At 40.1% G+C, this 20,381-nt stretch overlaps 1 protein-coding gene across 2 annotated transcripts in view; it reads left to right on the forward strand.

Moving 5' to 3' along the window:
* DLG2 (discs large MAGUK scaffold protein 2) overlaps positions 1-20,381 on the forward strand; it is a 994,479-nt gene that overhangs the window by 149,389 nt on the left and 824,709 nt on the right. Inside the window, exons 1-2 of one of the 2 annotated variants that reach the window (XM_063394410.1) lie at positions 4,387-4,759; positions 15,965-16,039. The exons of the other annotated variant lie outside the window; for it this stretch is intronic. Of the exons in view, the coding sequence (XP_063250480.1) occupies positions 4,730-4,759; positions 15,965-16,039 (105 nt within the window). The 5' untranslated portion in view covers positions 4,387-4,729. Of the gene's footprint in view, positions 1-4,386; positions 4,760-15,964; positions 16,040-20,381 lie in introns of those variants that run through there. 2 annotated transcript variants of the gene reach the window in all.

Raw genomic sequence — 20,381 nt, forward strand, 5'->3', positions numbered from 1 at the left:
AGAAATTGGTCAGGACTCCAACATTGATTGTGGTAAATAGCAGTGAAATTTGCCATGCACGGGTGAAGGGAATGATTCGTGTTATAACTTCTGAGACTCTCCTGGGCCTCAGATCAGTGACAGAGCTGCTGCTTGTAGCCTGCTGCAGTTAGGAGGGGAAGAATTGCTAATTTGGTGATCTTTGAATTAACAGCAGGACTCCTGGGCTTCTGAATCAGCCTAGGAACTGCATTAAAATTCTGAATGACTAAGGTGTACAGAACATGCTTTCTGAAATCTTTATTAACTTCTCTTTCTGGATGAAGAAGGGTTTATTCTGACATTTCATCTGTAATACAGTTTTTAGCTACATATCCAGGTTGTACAAGATTAGTAGGTTCTCTTTTTTTTTTTCTTTTTTTTTTTTTTCTTTCTTTTTTTTCTTTTTTTTTGGTGTGAGTGCCACAAAGCAGCCTTCATAAAGAAAACTGTCTCATAAGACTCTCCCCTGTAGCATATACTTACTGAGATCACTTGAATCCTGGTGTTAACCTACTAAGTAACAAGTCAGGTTCCACAGGAACTGGGTTCAAGTGGCTATAAGTGGGCTCTGACTGTAAAGACATAATTTACCAACTACATCCATTGACCTCTTGGAAGATGTAATCAGGAAGGTATTTATTTGTAGCTTGTTTGGATGCAATATAGAACCTGAAAAGAAAAAAGAGAATATAACCTGGGAATGTAATACCATCAACAAGTACTCCATAGTACACAGTTTAAGATACATTAGGAGAAAATAATGCTTTCTTTATATTTGTAAGAGCATGTGTGTGTTCATGTATTCTCTGTGTAGGTGCATAGAGCTCTAAATAGTCACTGGCTAAGTTTTTTGAGATGATGACATTACTAATGTAATGTTAACAGTTTGGTTATATGCCTCCTTTCTTAATGTATACTCCCAAGCTTGGAGACATAGAGCTCTTGTTTTTCTTAGTCTCTACTCTTTGAAAAAAAGAAAATAAACCAAACCAGTTATGCTTTTATTTTTTTTTAATTTTTTCAACAATCTATTTTTCTTTACAGTTTTTGCTTTATAATATTTGAGTTTCAAAAGAATTTAAAGAGTGTTTAAGAAGGTGCATAATGAAAGATTAAAAAAAATCAGAATCTTTTTCATTTTAGCTTTTACAGAAGGTTGCTCTTACAAATATTGAATTCAGCGGGATGTTGCAGGCTCTGGTTCTAAATATAGTGGCCTAATTAAACCCTCTGCTTTGGTTATCCAAGTGGAAGTACCTGGATACAATAAATACTTTAATGCCAGAAAGGAGCATTAAATTGTCCAGTGTAAACTGCATTAAAAGACCATGCCATTTCACCCACTCACCTCATATTGTTGGTTTTTGTATGACTTAGAAATAAATACCTTGGTAAAATTAGAGGATAAGGAAGCAGTCAACTGGGCAGATGGTTTTCACATGGTGATCTGCAGAGCCACTGGTGTCACAGTGGGAAATATTTGTTATTCTTCCTATAGTAAGGCTTCCCAAGAGTCAGGGCTCATCACAAAGGTTATTTTTTACCATCTAAGTTGACTATGAGCAACTATAAACCATGTCTTTTCACCCCAGATGGATGCTCCTCAATTTTTCTTTTAGTTTTTGGGTCAAGCCTTTCTATAGTAGATTTCAGTCAGGATAACATGTACATTTAAGAAGAAGAAGAACAGGGGAAAAAATAGAACTAAGCAGTGATACGACCTCCAGAAATTAGAGCAGAAGGAGGTGTTGCTAATGACGAGTACAGCAGTGGTAAGGATTTGAAAATCCTTATTCTTGGGGAGAAAAAATGAATGGAAAAAGTATCTAGTTGGAGAAACAAAATTAAGCAGCTCAGCCTCTTTTTGGGGTCTGGGATGGATTGTTAATGGAAAGGAGGGACTGTATCTTTGAAGAAGCACTGGAGACCCATTGACAGTTACCTGTTGCCAGTCATTGTGTCTTAGAAGCTATGACTGGGGGCCCTGGCAACCAAAATCAACCTCTGAAGGTTTGAAGCTTCAGTCTGCATCCCCAAAAGCATGTCTTACCTCTGTCTGCAGGTTCGGGAGATTATAGAGGTAAAAAAGTAGGTGGCAGTATTTTAGGAGGCAAACTGCTCAATTGTGTATTAAGCTTGAGGAGCACATGTGCAAATCCTGCCCTGTTAAATGCTCATTGTCATTTTTAATGGAAGGAGGTGACAGTCAAAAATGGGAGGAGTGCAGTAGGAAGCTTTTGGTACACTGAGGGAGCTGAACAACGGGTGGGTGAGTCACGTTCATGTAAGCATCCCTAAAGGGTTGAAACCCCCGTGTTTTTCAAATAAACTTTAAATAGGATCATGAATTCACTGGGAGCATCTCACAAGAGTAGGGCTGCAAGTAGAAGCATTTACAGATCATGCACTTAGAAACCAATTTCAAAATACTTCTCCATATGCGAGTTTCAAGTCTGAGATGAAATTTTACAGCCAAGTCACTAGGTAATTATATGTATGAAATATTTCACACCTTACTAGATCAGCTTCAATCTATCAATTATGAAGAACTGTTGGGTGTTTTACACCCGTGTTAAAATATCTGCTGATTTTAGAGGTGACTAAATTCACTTTTACCCAATAATGCTTAGAGCACAAGGGTGGCTTATGTCACCATATTAACGGGCTAATTTCCCCTTAAGGAGATATTAAATTGGGTCTTACTTCAAGGATGTTTGGAAGTTCCCTGTTTCATGTAATCTATAGTTTAATAAACTTGTCTGACTGTTTGGCTACTGGGGTAAACCTCAGTAGGGAGAAAACCTGCAGGTTCTAGCACAGCCTAGACGCAAATCAAGTTTGTTTTGTGCACATGTGTCTGCTCAGAGTGAGTTAAAGCCTTAGACACAGTTCTAAGTGCCCTGGAGACTTTCTCTTTAAGATGTATCCACCAGGACTTTAATAGTTGGGGGAGGGTTGATTGCTCTCTGACCACATATCTGATTCACTATGGATTTTGTAACTTTGGTAGCAGTGACCTCATTTTGGCAAAATAATATGTGTCATTTACCGAGCGTCTCACTGCTCCAACAATCACGGGAATATTAGGGTTATAACCTGAGTAATCTAGAGAAGAGAGATGACTCTTAAATAATCTTTTATTTTCTTGGAAAGGCTTATTTTATTAAAAACATATTTTAGCTCTGAATGAGAATGAGAGATTCTCAGCAAGGCACCCAGGGGAGATTGTGCTGTCTAGTGTGTTGAAAGGGTGAATTGTAATGTATGGGTGTCTAGACATTTCCTCTTGTTGCTGTCAACAGTCCAGTTGGCTGTATTTTTTTTTTCCAGTGAATAGGAGCATTGATTTTCCTCTCTCTTTGGCCAGAGCTTTCATTTTACATATCTTTCCCCTTCTGAGTCTCTTTCTCTCTCTCTTCCTCTACCTGGGAGAGGGAAGCCTGTAAGAGCTGACAGCATGCTTTCTAACTCAGAATGATTCATGTAAAACACCTGAAAGGCAAGCTCTGCACCAGCATCACTGCAAGAAAGGTAGGGCTGTGGGGGCTTCAGCAGTCTGTAAAACTCCAAGCAAAACATAGAGAACATGAGATAAATAGTTTAAGTCTGTGAATCTGTCAGTGATGCAAGAAAAGTTTGGGAGAGAATTTAAGGATTGTTTAAGTTCTGTTGTTAAAGGTGCTTTCTTTTAATTGAAAGTTTGATGTATTTTTCCTAGGTGGGGAAAAAAAAAACCACTCCCCTACAAAGCTTTGAATTATGTATATAATGTAGGGGTTTTTTCCACGGGTGGTAAACTATAATTATATCACTGTTGTGCTTGACAGATCCACGTGCATGTGTAAATATGCAAATCCCGGTTCTTTCCCCTGACTGATTATTTTCTGCTATAGCTAAAGTTCGCCTTATCCAGCTGTTATTTATATTCACTTCCCAAATCCGAATCTGACCCAGTAATTCTGAGCAATTGGAGCTGTGACGCACGAGTTCTCGCACACACCTTCATGTTTCAATCATGCACTTCCAGCAATGTGTGTTTGTAGGAATCATGCTCTTAATAAAACCCCTTACAACCCAAAGCAGTTGTTTTGGCAGAGAAGTGACAGCGCTGTGATAGATGGGCCCGATAGTTGTGTGTTTTGTGCTTGCTCTGAGTTAGTAGGGAAGAGGAGGGAGAGAGCGAGTGAAAGGGGGGAGGAAAAAAAAGACAGGGAAGGAGAGAGCGGGAGGGAGAGATTGAGAGAGAGAGAGCGAGAGAGCGAGAGAGAGGCTGAGAGAGAGACTTGGCAAGGGAAATCTAATGGGTATACTGAAACAGCAGATCAGAATTGTGAAACCAGAGCTAGGGCTGAAATGTGATGCTTTTGCTCTTTTGTGCTTGTTGTGGTTCTCATCTTCCCGTTTAGAGGGCTGCATACCATTCAACAGCATATTTTGATCTCAGATTGAACAATGCAGCAATCAAGCCTGATAAGCCACCTGGAAGTTTTGCTTGAGACGATTTCTAGTGGGTTTACTGATCCCTGTGAGCATCATGACTGCCTTTAGCATTGTGGAGGAGGACTCGAGTTTCTTATGAGGGCCCCACTTGGAAAAGCCGGCTGTGCAGATTCAAGCCTCCGGTTCTGTTCATGCTATTCAAAAGCCTTTCCTCACCCTTGCTGATTTATTTTTATGATTTACATACACTCCTGTGGAGATTTACAGAATGGATTGTCTGTGCATTGTCACGACCAAGGTAGGACTGGAAACATTGCTGTTCTGTGTACATATTTCTCTGCTATTTTTCTGTTCCTGTAATTAAATAAATTGAGCATGTACTGTCAGGTTGCAAGATAAAGTGATGAATAAGCTTTGCTTCCACGAGCATTTTGTTCTCTTTAGCTGTAGATTATGCAGTTTGTTTCTGTATGACTTCCTAAATGATATTTTTTTAACTTATTTTTTAGTAGCAAAAGGAAAAGGATTTCATATTTTATCTCAGCCTATGCTTGTGTCTATTAATAACGCTAGCAACTAGAGCACTTTCAGAATACACGGTATACTGCACATCTTTTCTCAGTTTATCAGTTTATTCTGTAAACTAAAGAATAATAAAGAAAGGGGCATTATATGGGTCCTAGGATTTTAAGGAGGCCAATCAGATGTAGTTTAGATAGTCATGGTGTTTCTGATTGGAGAGATGCAAGTTTCTTGTGGCTTATTGTGGCTTTTTTCGGGAAAAAACATAGATTACTTTGCCTCCCTAGGCCTGAAAAATAAAAATGCCTAGGTCCCAATTCAGTACTCTTATACTGATTTTAGATCTGTTTGGAAACAGTGCTTCTAAATAATTTCTTCTGAACATGAATATAGACAATTTCTTTTCCACAACAGCGGCATCAGGCTAAGGACCTCATGGTTAGGGACACTTCCCAACCTAAAGACCTGGTGTAGGGATAAGCTGAATGATTCCTTGAGACATCCTCAAACTTATCAAACTAACTTAATATTAAATGGCAGGGCAATGATAAGGGAACTCCTCTTCTGCTGCTACAGGGCAGGCAGCTCAGCGCGTGTTTGCAGCCGCCTTTGCACGTGGTGGTGGTGGTGGGGTTTATAAGGAGGGGTTAGCAGGATGTCCAGCTTTGGGGTTCAGCACAGAGCTCCCTGTTCCACCTCACTTTTGGTGAATTTCATCATTTCTACAGGACTTGCAAAATGCCTGGGGTGGGCAGAAGCCCTGAAGGCTGCACAGATGATAAGGCAAAGCAGGGGTTAGCACTGCTGTCATCACTGCTGTCATTTTTTGCGTCACAGCTGTGTAGAATGGGGACACCCATCTGTAGCATGGAGAAGGGCAGGAAGATACACCCTGGGCACCCATGGGCAGCAGAGAGGGGTGGTGGGTGGCCAGTGCAGGGAGCAGGGAGCACAGTGGAGCCATGGAAACAGATGCCAGCTGTCATTCGCATCTTGCTGGTGGAGAAACCCATATGGGAAGAGAACAAGAGGTGAATGAGGCCACAGAAGGAGGATAAATTGGAGGAGGCTGTGGCCTCATTCACTTCCTGTTCTTTCCAGATCCTCCTGGCTCCCCCAAGCTGTGCTGAATCTGAGAGTCTATCCTCAATCAGCCCTGGAGCAGAGCAAGGGCACCTGTGGGTACCTGTTGATGCAATACCATTGGAAAGTGCTCAGCAATGAGGTGCAGCACTGCTGAACAAAGCTGGGATGCAGGCTCACACTAAGCATCCAGTTTTTACACTCCCAAGTGTTGCTTTCCAGTTCAAAAGGTTGAAAAGAAGAGCTGTGATTAGCCCTACTTCTGGGTGTCTTGTCGTGCAGTGGGACCTGCAATTGCATCCATGCTTGGCCTAGAGAGTTTGGGGTGGAGGTGTGTAGAAATTAGATTTGGGACAGGGGAATAAGTCAAGTTTTAAGATGGTATAACTGGAAAAGAACATGTCCCAGTACCTTTTTTTTTTTTATGTGTCAAGAGACATCACTTATTTATTTTATGAATTAGTGCTGCAGGTTTTCCACTGAATATTTTCCGAGGGCCTTCTGGGAAATAACAAACATGGATTCACTGCCAGCTCACTACTGCTTCTGCCTTGAGCAGGGCTCCCAAATCCATCTATACACATTTTTCCTTTCAGCTTTTCTGTCTCTTGAATCCAATGCTGAGTGTCTGAAATGATCTGAAAGTCAAGCATATGAGTGAGACTCAAATATTCAACTGCAGCTATTCATTCTTTGCTGCCAACGTTGGTGTTGGAATGAGATACAATGTGAATTGTACATGGCTTTCTATTTGCAGGCATGTGGGAACAACATAATATCATATGTAACTGAGCTGAATAATGGCAAAAGTCTAGTTTCAGAACACTTTCATATTGCAACAGCTTGAAACCAAAGTTACAGTGATTTGCTCATCTTACTTTGTGCCAAATTTAAATAGCTAGATTAGTGTTGTATTGGTCCGTAATCTAATCTTACTGGCTTTATTTTCATTGGAGTAACTCTCCTTCCTTTAAAGCACCAATTCTTTTTATCTCTTTATGCCAAATTTTAACACTATAATAAGAACAGACCTTTTTCAGAAAAAAAGTTATTTAAAAAAATCATTTATAAGCATGATTTCTACAGAGCAACAGTGTGGTCATTTTTGACCTCAGATCTGTTAATTGTCCATATTTGAATAGCCATTTGTCTGACTTATGCAGATAATTGCCATTCTTTGTCTTGAAAAAGTGGACTTCATGTCAGAGGGAGTAAATATATCAGGTTTATTCTTCAGATCTTAAGTAATATAAAGGGAGTAAAAGATAAATACTTTTTAAACTGCAGAAGATGAACACTTTGAACGAGTTGACATTTTTAACACTTGATCATTAAATTTAGTCTGGAAGTTTTGGTTTTTTCACATTATAGAAAATGACAAACGTTGTGGTGGAGTGAATGTGCCCTTGTGGATTATGTTCAATGGATCTACAGATCGTGCTTTGAACTCTGTGTGATAAAAGATGGCATCTAATAAAATTAATTTCTGATATACCTTGCCAAATCTTAAATACTACAGATGTTTTCTCAGCCAAAGTGTAAAATGTGTTTAAGATAGATTTAAGCTATTAATTTGTACAAATTCTTCCTCTTCTTTTTATTTCCTTCATTTTCCCATGCATTTCTGAACACAGGACTATAGAAATGCTGAATCAGTCAAGGACAGCTTCTTATGGTTGTCCTGGTTTATTTTAATTGATCATGTTCCCAGCATAGCATCTTTCCTTTACTGTCACATAAAGCACTTTAATTGGTGGGATTATTTCATCATTAGAAAGAATTTGGTATAAATTAAAGCTTAGGTTGAGCCTCCATCTCAGCTGGAGCACCAGAGTTTTTGAAAGGGAAGAACATTCCCACTGTGCCTCCCAACAGTCAAAGGCAACATGCTGTCCTCTCCTCTAGATACCAGCCCTCCTTCCATCCTTCAGCCTTTTACAGAGTGCAACGGGAGCTGCCACTGGTGAGAAAGAACATAAATAGCTCTATGTTCCTCTCTGCAACAGGGGCTGCTCCCCCTGAACCCCCGGTTCTTGGTATTAGCCTAGAAAAGATGATTAGCTTTCACTGGGAAACAACCCCAAAAGCTTTCTGGCTCTGGTTGCTAGAAAGGAGAGCTCAGGAAGTGGCAGCTCTGCAGACTTAAAACCCAGAAGGCCAATGGCAGGGCTAGCTGAAGAGCTTCCCTCAGGAGAGAGATTTTAAAACTTCCTGGGCAATCTAGACTAGTGGTATAGTACCCTGAACATCAGTAATGTCCCTAAGAACTATCAGTGCTGGTTGCCACTTGTTTTGTTTGGGAGTTGTGTTTTGAGGTTTGCGTAAGATCTCAGATTTTATCAGTCGAATGCTTCTGTGTTTTGAGAAGATGTACACAAAGAAGAAACACCACTTAAATAATCCAAATTTATTCAAGAATTCTAAACCACTTACCATTTGTGCCTGACTCCTCTGTCCTCAGCACTGGCAGCAGTAGGAGTCTCGTGTCCCAAAACTGTGTCTTTCAGTTTGTAAAACAGAGAATTTGCCTTCAGAACCAGGGAGAACACTCAGCTGGAACTGGTTTTTTTAGCACAAAAATAAATTCCTGTCATCAAAATACTGAAAATTCTGCAAGGTTTACTTCTTTTTAGAGATTCTTGTTTTTAGATTCCAGTTAAGTAGAGATTTACACCAAATTACTCACTACACAGGTCTTACATTTAATTTGTCAGTGACCCCCGTGGAGCAATTAATTGATAATTTGATTGTTCACATAACTGGAAAACTGGAATTTTGGTGGGGTGTTTTTTGTTTGTTTTATTTTATTTTGTTGATAAAAGGCTTGGTCTATTCCACTAGTGAGGGAGTTTGGCATTTTGTTTTTATTTTTGTAGCTTTTTTACAAATTCTGTATTAGTCTAGTTTGAAAAATTAACCATCTCCTTTCATGACTGCCCATCTAGCACCTTTTCTGAGAATTTAATTCCCATGTTTAAAACAATGAAATAAAGACAGAAGAAAACCCTTCTATTTTGTATTGGTGCTGGGAAGAAGAGCAGTAAGCTTGTTCTTGTTGTTAACCCATCCTAAAGTTGCATGTGTACAATTTTGAATGACAAGGTTGCCAGGAGCCAGCAACATCTGTCTATCCTATTTTCTTCTGCTCATCCAGCCATATATATGGAACAGGGGACACCACTGTGTGCACTTTAGGCAAAATTCTGAACAGATGTGTGATCAGAACTCACAAGATGCATGATGGTCATGGAAAATAAGAGTTACAGTGGTCAGTGACAGGACAAACATCTGGCTCATACCCTGGGTGTGCTATGACTTTTCTGTAGGTCCCGCACCACACACTGATGGACCCACTCTGTAGCATGAAGTTAAGAGTAAAGCAGAGGAGAGCTATAAAATTTGTCTGGCTAGTTCACTTTGAAACTACATTAAGTATATCATTATAAATCCCTGTTGATAGTGTGGTGTATCAGGGAAATGTAGGAGCAGGGCTTGTGTCCCTGTGGGATACAGTGGATTTTCCAAGTGAGAAGGAAAACATCATTCAGCATTTAGCCTACAAAACTGGTTCCCAAAACCAACTCAGTTGATGTGGAGGGTGGTTTTAGAACATGACTGAAGAATGGAAAAATGTGGGGATGGCACCACTGAGGTGACCTTGCTGTTCCAGCCTCTGATTTAGAGTGGCTGCAGAAGCAGTTCCAAGATGCACTGAGAAGGGCAGAATGGTCCACGAGATGAGGACATCTGCTGGAGGTGAGGAGCAGGTCCACACACTGTGTGCCAGCTGCTGGTCCCACTTTGCAGGTGAATCCACTAGAAGGTTCATTTGAATTATTGATCATTTGGGCCTGATACTAATGCAAATAGCTAATAGTTAGGATATCTATTTATGCTGAGGTGACTTTGTCATAGGCCTGTTGTCCCATCCTTTCTCCCGTTTGATTATTTTAATCTGAAGAATACTCTTATAGGGATTTAAAAAGGCATATACTTAGAGAATGAGGTTCACTTTGTTTTGTGAGACTTCCTGCAAGATGAGAAGTATGTGTCTGAAAGGCTGTAGATCAGTCCCAAAATTAGGAAATTATTAAGCACGATATAGATACTGAGGTTAACCAGTGCCTCGGGTGTTCCAGACTAGTATAATCTTACCAAAAGTAACAGAACAGTAGAGAGCTATACTGCATGAGGATTTGATTTAAATTTAGCTGATATGAAACAAGCAAAAAAACCCCGCATTTTTGTGTCTGCATATTCTTAATAGATCTGGGCAACATTTGTTGTTTTTTCTTTCCAAGACTCCAGGCTTTGAATCATTGCAGTTTGGAGTCATAAACTGGGTAGCTAACTTTTGTGTATGTGTGTGTGTTGAATTTCCTGGCTATAACAAATTGAAAACAAAGGAAACAATGATTTTTTCCCCCAGAGAGTCACATTTAGCAAAAATCAAAATCTTTTCCTATAGTCATTATTAGGTGCTGATGAGCACTTCAAACTGTGGTGTTTTCCTGCCAGACCCTAAAACTGTAATAGTGCTGAATCCATAAAATTTACATGTAATTTTGTAAAGTCTATTCTGAAGTGGTACTTGAGGACAGCTTTGATGACTATGGGTTGGCTGCTGGCTAAACTGCACAGCCTTAGAAGAGTAGGAAGATCCTTTTCGATGATTACCATTTATCTTAGCTGGAGAACTTACTCAGGGATGTTTGACAGATGAGGAGTGTATCTGAGTATTTATTTCAAATCTTTATTTATAATGTTAAATTTTGGAACAATTATTGTGAGCCTCTAGCATTTGGATTTCAGACATTATGAATGTAAACTGATGAGACACATGTTGTCTTTTCTAGAAAAATAAGATCATTTGGGGAGGGGGAATTTCAAGAAAATTACACAGAACAAACCAATGTGCACTGCATATGTAATGTCTGCTAATTATATCTTGTCAAAAGCTCAACTTTTTTCTCCTTTATTCTTTAGAAATGTGATAATAGTCCCTTTTCCCTTGTAGTTAATTATAAATTTCAGGAAGAATTAAGTCTGTTAAATTTCTTCTTTCCTTCTTCCCCCTCCCTTGGTCTCTATGGCAGCAGCAGAAATGGAAGGGAATTACTTTGATCTCCATTTCTGGGTGACACTTCATTTCTTCCGAGCACTGACCTTGTTTAGTGCAACTGAAAATTTCAATAGATTTCATTAGATTATAATTTGGTGATTTTAGAGAGATGTCTTTATTGAGGCTGGTTATGAGCTATGAAAGGAGAAGGGTGATTTTTTTTTCCCCATAAATCTATAAAGAGCTCTATAAACTGAGAGCAGAAAATGTTCAATTAACAGCTCAGGCAGATATGGCTGGGCTCAATACTGCTCAGCAGTGGAGAGCTGCAGAGGTGAGGCAAGGTGGGAGACATTGAGCAAGAAAAAGGAAAGGAGAGCTTGATGCTGCCTCAATGCTAGTGCTGCTTAATGATAGCAGAGCTATACATCCTTAGCAGGTCCTTTTTCTGATATTCGGAGGACCTGGGTGAAGGTGGGAAGATAATTTCCCAGTGCCAAGGTGAGCTGCATTTTTTTGCACTTCACAAAGCTGGAAAAGCAGAAAAGATCTGTCTTGTGGTTCTTATTCTCAATATAAACATATATTTCTTTTCTGTGTTAATCTGTTTGATAATGCTGTGAACATTTTTTTTCTGTGTCCATTCACCTGATGCAAGACTTCTGGAAAATGAGAAGATATGTGCAGTCAAGGAGAATGGAATAGTTATTTATGAGTGAATCATTAGGCCAGGTGTATGCCCTGGTATGTTATTATATTTTGCTTAGTTTGAGACCTCTGGTTGAGATCTACAATTTTCATTTCTCTAGAGCATCAGAGATTTCCAAGGATTTGTAGCTGAAAATGTTCCACTGGGTTTCACTTCAGGATTGACTTCATGCTTTTGTTGCTAGAGACCTCACTCAAGGACTTGTATTTAATTTCTCGTATTTGTATTCCTGTGCATTTCAGTAGATACAAATGGAATATAACCTGTGACTTCTTTTGACTTTCATCAGCAATATTTTCTCTGAGAAAGAATATCAAGTCAGATCTTAGAGAGTGCTGCAGTTCAATGAGCCCTGGACCTTTATATTCCTAAAAATCCTCTCTGGATTTTGTTCCATCTTCCTACAGAGCTAAGATATGCCTCTGAATGTGTCTCCAGACAGAATCATGTTAATATTTAGCCATCCGAATTTGGTATTGATGTTGATATTTTATGTATACAAAAATCTCTCCTTACCTGTGAGAAAGTGTCAATAAGATATACCTACTTGCTCCTGAAGTCACTCGATACAAAAGAGGAGTTCTTCCTTGAAATCTTACCCAGAGCTTGCTGAGGTGCAGTTGTATCTCTGTCACCCGAAACCTCTCTTGTGCAGTGCTACAAAGCTCTCACCTTCCAGTTCAATATTCAACATGCAGCTGTTTCCCTCTGCAATATTGCTGTGGGCACTGATGCACTACAACTCTGCACTGTGTTGATGCATTTCCAAATACATTATAATGATGTTTCTAAATAACGCTGGTGGCAGTCAGTTATTTTAACACCTGACTGAGAAAAGCATGTAAGAAAGAGGCTTGCTTAAGGGTTGCTTGCTAGGAGGGCAGGTGTTGTGCATGGGCTCTGAAGGGCTTGCAGCCTTGTTTTTTTCTTCCTGGGATTGGTGCCTTTCTGTCTGCTGGTTACCCATGGGGTCTGCATTTCTGGAGGTTTGATGAACCTGTAGGTTTGGAAATTACACGTGTGAGGGCCTCCAGAGAAGAAACTGTACTGTCGCTAGCTGAATGTGGGGAGAGCATCTCTATCTGACTTTGGTCATTGCTTCATTGCCTGCTGACTGTATCATTGCTATGGAATTTATCAAGCATTTGAAACATCAGCGCAGAAAAAGAGCTGTGAATGATGCTGAATTCAGCAATGAGAATGAAATTACTCTTTTGTGTCCCAAGGTCTCTTTATACAAAAATTACACAAGCTGAAGATGTTATTGTATATTTTGAAGGCTTTGATTTCATTAAGCGGTGGTAAAGTTTCTGCCTGAATGGCTGTGTCTGTCACTGTGTTGAAGCTGTCTCAAGGGTGAAGCTTAGCGCAGGAGGCTGAGTAGCCTCAAAGAAAGTGAATAAAGCAAGACTCTGGAAATCACTCATTCATAAGCTAGAGAGATACAGCCACTCTCTTTCCATTTAGGATGGAGAAAACTTTTATTGGAACATATTCTCCCAAACAGCAGGGCAAGGTATATTTGTATACCACTATTAGCAAACATGAAAAACAAACTAGAGGTGCTTCTATCCTCCCTTGAAAGCTGTCTGAAGAAAGACTATTTTATTTTCATCACTTTTGAGGTTTTTATCTTTTCAGTGTAGTGGTGGGCCAAGGTCTGTAGTCTTTTTGCTTACCGAACTCCTAAGCTGAGGAAAATGTTGGTAGTAATAATCAAATTAAATTAATTCCTTCTACAGCCTGTAAATATTTTCCAATGTAAATACATTTAAATAAATTCCAATGCTTACCTGTATTGCCTATGCCTGCAGAATACTTAATGGAGTGTTGACTTTCTGGCTATTTTTTTTAAATTGGCTTCTCTAAATGTAACATGTTGGAGCTCCTGGCTATTAAAAAACCCTGAGCATTTAGGAAGAAAAGTGTTATCAGCAGCTGATATACAACCTGATGTACAATCTAAGACTTGTTTCAACTAGGTCATGGTCTAAGATACGAAGGGTGTGAAAAGCATTGGTTTTTACACAAGACAAAAAGAAGTGATCATTCAAATAAGAAATAAGCTGTGATTTTCATAAAGAACCCTACTCCAAATCCCCAAAAAGCTGTAGAAGAAAAGTGTTCGGTCTTTGCCCTTGAACTACATGCATTTCTCAGACTGTATCAGTGTAATGTCACGTTACCAGCACAGTAATTCAAATATCCAGCTGTGAAAGGCCAAACACTGCAGGTCACCCTACATCCCAGAGGAACAGCCAGCCCAGCTCTTGCCCTGAAAAACTGGGAACTCTGTAGAACTGCTGCCTCTGAGCAATTCCCAGTTACTGCTGTCTCTTTGACCTTTGAATACGCACAAATGCCAGGGGATTCTAGGCCTTGGGACAATTTAGGTATGAATCTCAAAGACAAGGGGACTTGAAGAGAGTAAGCCCTTCCTGCTGTCATATTTGGAGCTTTTATTTTGCAAAAGTATCTCTTAAAAATGTGAGGAGTCTTTTTGAGGAGTCTCCTGACAGATTTAAACATAGTTTCCTCTGTAAGATCAATCTTTTCAGTCAGAAAAATGTTTTCAGTCCACAACACATAGTTAATTTCCTTGCCTTTAACTTGCCTTGGAATAAAAAATTAAAGTGTACAATTATAAAAGTAAAAAATAATTACTAGTGTTTCATACCATCTTTTTAAGTAGAATTCATTTATAATTTTATTATTTTGATAGGATTACATTGTTTGTTGTTGCATTTATCCCTTCCTTACAGGAGATAACACACACCTACATAATTCTGGTGCCATGATAGCAGTGACACATTCAAATCCTTTTAAATAGGACTTTCTAAACTTTCATCTAAAATTACAATGATTCTTGCTTGCTAGCTGTTTTTCTGAATATTTCTTAAAGTTGTCTAATTGAAAATGTAAAAGATAACAAGTCTTAAGTTTTGAAGAATAGAAAGCTTTATCTGATATATCTGATATCTCCACATTTTCTTTTTTTTTTTTTTTTTTTTTTTCTTGTAAAAGTAGTACTGCACTGCTTTACAAATGTTAACTTTTTGGAGATAAAGAACGAAGCAGAACTAGCAGTTCTTAAATTAGACTCAAAACTGAAAATCGTGTGAAATCTAATCATTAGTGTTTGCAGAGGTTTCTCTCCTTTACTCTCAGCATGGGGAAAAGAAAGGTGTAATGTAGTTGCTTGTGATATATCTGGATTAAATGAAAATAAAGAGAAGAAAGACTTTTTTTTCCCATACTACTTCCAGCTTCAGGAAAATACTTGGTTACAAGACTCCTCTAATTCAGGGAGCTAAATAATAGTGTGACTCTTATGTGAAATGCTGAGAGTAATGGTGGCAGACACCAGAATTTATTCTGAACTTCAGGGACTCTGACCCAATCTGCTGTGCAATTCATTCTGATGGGCTCCAAACCTTGGCTGAAATGTAATTGAATCACAGCAAATGCAAGGGAAATTACAGGAAGATCAGCCTGAAGGCCTGATGGTTGCATCTTGCACTGCCATGTGGAATGTTAGACTTCAAATTAACCCCTCACTTTTTTTTGTTCTGCAAAGTTTCAGGGAACTGCAGGAGTCTTGGGTACTTGCTCATGTTCTCCAGGGACCAAACTGGGGAGCAAGCAGAGCATTCTGCTCAGAAAAAAAATGCCCTAAAAATTTTGGGCATACTTACTCTTCCTAGAAGATAATCCTGATGGTTGTTTCAGGCTGCATCTATCACTGGTTCAAAGAGGACATCGTGGAAAGAATGCAGCCTGTCTTGAAATGGGGGACAAAAGCCAATCTCTACCTGCTGACCAATGCTCCGCTGTTCTCTGAATGCTCCAGTGTGGAGGGAAGGCAGATGGCTCACGCTTGGGGTTGAGAGTGGATGCATTTCCATCCACATAACCGACTTCAATGCAAAATTAACAGACAAGTCATGAGGCCTTTTTGGTCCTGCAAACTGCAGATTATTCTTCCTACATGACAGTGGAAAATGACTTTGTGAGGTGTGATGGCTACGAGCAAACTCCTAGATGCTCCCTATGGAGTCGAGCCCATTGTGCCTAGCGATTGCAGCACGTACTGTGTTGTGTATAATGCCCTTTTCACTTATTTGCAGCAGAGCCATGGCAGATGCCCATCTCACAAATGCTCAGTCGAAACACCTGCCTGGATACCCATTCAGCACTCTACCGTAAGTTTGAGCTTTTTAATACAAAGATTTGAGGGACTGAATGGTAAGTTTCTGTGCTTGGAGGCCCTGGGCGGGTAAGGTTTCCACAATTAATGCATTTGAGAAAGAACAGTAATGAGTCCTAAGTCTAGACCAAGCTCTATGGGAAGCCTGAACTGTTGATGTGTTGGTTAGTGGCTTAGCAGTGCTTCTCCAGAAGTTCAGACTCTTCAGGAATTTATTGCATTCAACTTGGAGCAGTGGGGATCAGTGACAGGTGTGGTGTGGGGTGATGATGGAGTGAGTCCAGCTTAGGGAGCGTGGAGTTACTGTGGATTTCTATACCTGGGCCCCTGCTGAGTGTGGTGGCTGGGAGCTGTCCAGATCTGGGTGGCGATGCAGGGAAGTGGAAATGCAAAGAGGGGATGCATCTTTCCTTTTCCACATTCTCATGCAAGAAAGACTGATGGTTCCAAGTGCCTGACAGACTATTAAGTGGGGAAATTTGCCCAGTATGGGTAACAACAGCTTTTGGGATGATGGATAATGAGTGAAACTTGGTCTGCTGAGTTTATAGGAAATTTCTGCTGTAAATGCTTTCCTCCTCCTGCAAATTAGATGACTTGAGTGAGATTTGCTTCTGACTATCAAAGGCACAGTAATATCTGAGAAGGAAAAAACCCAACTGCGGTCAAGTTGACACTGCATTGATTTATATCTTTTCTGAGCATGCATTGTGGATAGAGCCAAATCTTTGGGTGTTGGAAGTTAGAGGGCTGACTAATAGAGCTATGATGATTTATTGCACCTAAGGAGTTGGCAGGATTTCATTGACATTTTCATTGGCTCTGGACCACAGCATGATGTTGGTCCACAGCTATCAACTTGTCACCTTTTATGAGTAGATGAATGAGAAACAAATTCAAGTTGTCACTCTCTCTCAGTCTCTCACTAATCTTGCAAGTGATTGTAAGCTCTGAGATTTTGGTTGTCTCTATATGATGTTAAAATTATTTATATTATTGTTTATCTGTATGATGAGACCCACTTAAAAATATCGATAGAACAGTTGAGCTACCCATTTTTTTACCAGGTGAGGATCTAGGCCAGTAACTTATTCATAATTCGTTCTAATTATTAGTTTCCGTTCTCAAAGACTTTGGATTGACTTTGTGGTGTGGTTTATGCTGTTTTGTGTTTATATTGAGAGGATTGCAGCATGAGCACAAGTATGGTAATGTGATGCTTTAAGAACTGGAGTTGTGCTGGACATTTGTAGCAAGTCAAGAGCAGTTGCACGCAGTGCAACACCATGACCTGACACAGTGGCTTTAAATGCCTTGGGCATTTTTTAGGATACTTATTTCATAAACCATAAAAAATAAAAACATTTATCTTGAGTAGTATTTGCTTGTCTCTGGTTAGATATCTGCACATGCATAGCTAATATATCATCACAAAAAATGGTAAACTGAGGATTGAACTTCGTTGTCTTGCAAAGCATGAGAAATTGTCTAAGATCAGAATAACTTGAAGTGCTATTATTTTTAAACTGTTAGAGTGGAAACTGGCACTGGGACTAATACTAGTTAATGTCTTAATCAACAACATAGACAGTGAGATTGAGTGTATCTCCAGCAAATCTGCAGATAGCACCAAGCTGGATAGTGCAGTTGTTATGCTGGAGGGAGGAGATGCCATCTGAAGGGACTGTCACAGGCTGGAGATATGTGCCAGTGTGAACCTCCTTAAGTTTTACAAGGCCATGTGCAGGGTGCTGCACCTGGGTCAAGGTCATCACCAGTGTCAGCACATTCTGTGAGACGTGAGATAAATGAATTGAGAGCAGCCCTGAGGAGAAGGAATTGGGGGTACTGATGGATGAAGAACTGGACATGAACTGGCAATGTGCACTCTCAGCCCAGAAAGCCAATTGTATCCTGGGCTGCATCCAAACCAGCGTGGGCAGCAGGGTGAGGCAGGGGATTCTGCTCCTCAGCTCTGCTCTGCTGAGACCCTGGAGTGCTGGAGTGTGTCCAGCCCTGAGATCCCAGCATAAGAAGGATGTGAGCCTGTTGGAGCAGGTCTAGAGAGGGCCAAGGAAATGGTGAGAAGGCTGAAGCACTCTTCAGTGCAGACAGGCTGAGAGAGCTGGATCTGTTCACTGTAGAGAAGAGGGGGCTCCAGGGAGCCCTTATTGGGCCTTTCCCCATTTAAAAGGCGCTTCCCTATTCAAGGAAGATGGGGACAAACTTTTTAATAGGTCCTTTAATGACAGGACAAGGGGTCATGTTTTTAAGCTGAAAGAGGGTAGAGTTAGCTTGAACATAAAAAAAGGAATTCTGTACTATGAGGTTGGTGAGACACTGAAACAGGCTGCCCAGAGAAGCTGTGAATGCTTCATGCCTGGAAGTGTTCAAGATTAGGCTGGATGAGACTTTGGGCAACCCGCTCTTGTGAAAGGCATTCCTGCCTGTGGGTGGGACTAGATGGTCTTTTAAGGTCTTTTCTAACCCAGACAATTCTGAGTCTATGAGAAAAAAAAATCCCCAACATTCTATTAGACTTTATTTCAACCATTCAACCTGGGGTGCTATTTTTTTGATTCTAGAGTACAACATGTGGTCCTTGAGGTAATTGCCTACTTGCAGCTTGTTATTATCTATATTTTTACTTGATTATAGAAGCTGAATGGAGTGAAGGCAAATAAGTTGTAATTCCCAAGTACGTTCTGCTTCTTTTTTATCAAACAAATGCAGCCAAACAGATTTTTCTGTCTGTCTTATCTGTATCAGATATTTATAGGCACATTTTACTATACTTGAGTAGACTTATTTTCCTGGGAGACTAATGCAGACAGTTGGAGCAAATTAAATCAGACAGAAATTAGCTTCAAAGTGGTCGATATTTTCCCTATTTTTTTTCAACAGTGTTTTTTAACTGACTTCCCTTTATCACAGAAAAATATCTGTGAAACGTCAGCATTTTGATAGAAAGCTGATTAATGAAATGAAAACTTCTAGTGACACATCAAAGCATATTGCTTCCTATAAAAGTCTTGTATGGGGGAAAAAAAAGCAGACATCTGGCCAGTTGTGACAACTCCATGAGCATGTGGCAGTATGTGCTTGGATGTCTTGCAACAGTGGTAGAGGGAACAGTGTTGAACAATGAAGGAAAAACAAAATCCTAGAACAGGTATCCTCTTTCATCAATTGTGCTGTCTGTGTCACTGAGGATGGCATGTGTCTGGGCTCTCCTTTTTTAGCATTTTTTATAAAAAGCACTGTGTCCTCTCTTGGGAGTGCCTTTTGCATCTAATGCAAGAACCAGGAGATCTGGCAGCATTGCTGTTATGTAACAGTCTGATTTTTGCTATCTTGTTGGAATTTGTTGTTGATTCTTGCAGTTAAGATTCTCAATTCTGTTTGGCAATTCACCATCTGCAAAGAGGCCATAAGTGAATACTGCCCTTCTGTGCCTTCACAATGTCCTTAATTAGATTCATTTTAAGTCTGAGAATTTTAATCAAGGGAATTACCTAAGGGTGGCTTTGTCTGCACTTGCACTTTTAGTTATGTCTTCCAAAGGATTCTGGTGTTTGATTATAAAATACTGTAAAAGGAGTTCACTGTACTGCTCTCTGTCATCCTAAACCTCCCGGTCGCTGTGGCTGCTTGCTAGCTAGATCCATTATGTAAAGATAAGTGTCAGAAGCTGCACCTGTGTTGCAAAAACATTTGGGGTTGTCTTTCCTTCTAGCCCACTTGACAGCTTTTCTTGAGCTTGGCATTCGGCACAAACATTCACCTTAGATCACCCTGCAGCATTAACAGGATCCCTCTGCTTTTCCCTGCTGCATTCTCAGGAGAGCTCTTTGGTCCACTGTTCTAGCCCATAGAAAAAATCTCTTTCGGGCATCATCTGCTATGGAGAAGAGCAAGAAGGAGCAGTAAAGGGGATGTGGGCACAAAAGGTCAAGGATCCTGTGTGTGCCTTAAGCAGACCCTCATTCAGCATCAGCTTGTCACCTCAATGTGAAGAGGGGGACAGTGAATTTAAGGGAAGTGACCTAAGGAAGGTCCTTGCAGGGTGAATGCAGCAGCTGTACCTGCTGCTATAGGTCATGGACTACAGATTTACATAGGTGCTACATTCTGCAGAAATCCAATGAAGGTTTTGGGTGCCAGTCTTCTTTGCAGCTGAACTCTTAGCCTTTCTGGCCCTTGATTTGCCTATATCCACAGTATCACTCCTCTTTTAACCTGCATATGTTCTTACTGTATTTACAAGGGATAGATCTGTGCAGAGGATATAGCTACTCCCATTTTTTCTTTTCCCATTTTATTGGGAACACTGGAGG

The sequence above is a fragment of the Prinia subflava genome, chromosome 3 (genome assembly GCF_021018805.1).
Source record: "Prinia subflava isolate CZ2003 ecotype Zambia chromosome 3, Cam_Psub_1.2, whole genome shotgun sequence".
In the NCBI taxonomy this organism is placed as follows: domain Eukaryota; kingdom Metazoa; phylum Chordata; class Aves; order Passeriformes; family Cisticolidae; genus Prinia; species Prinia subflava.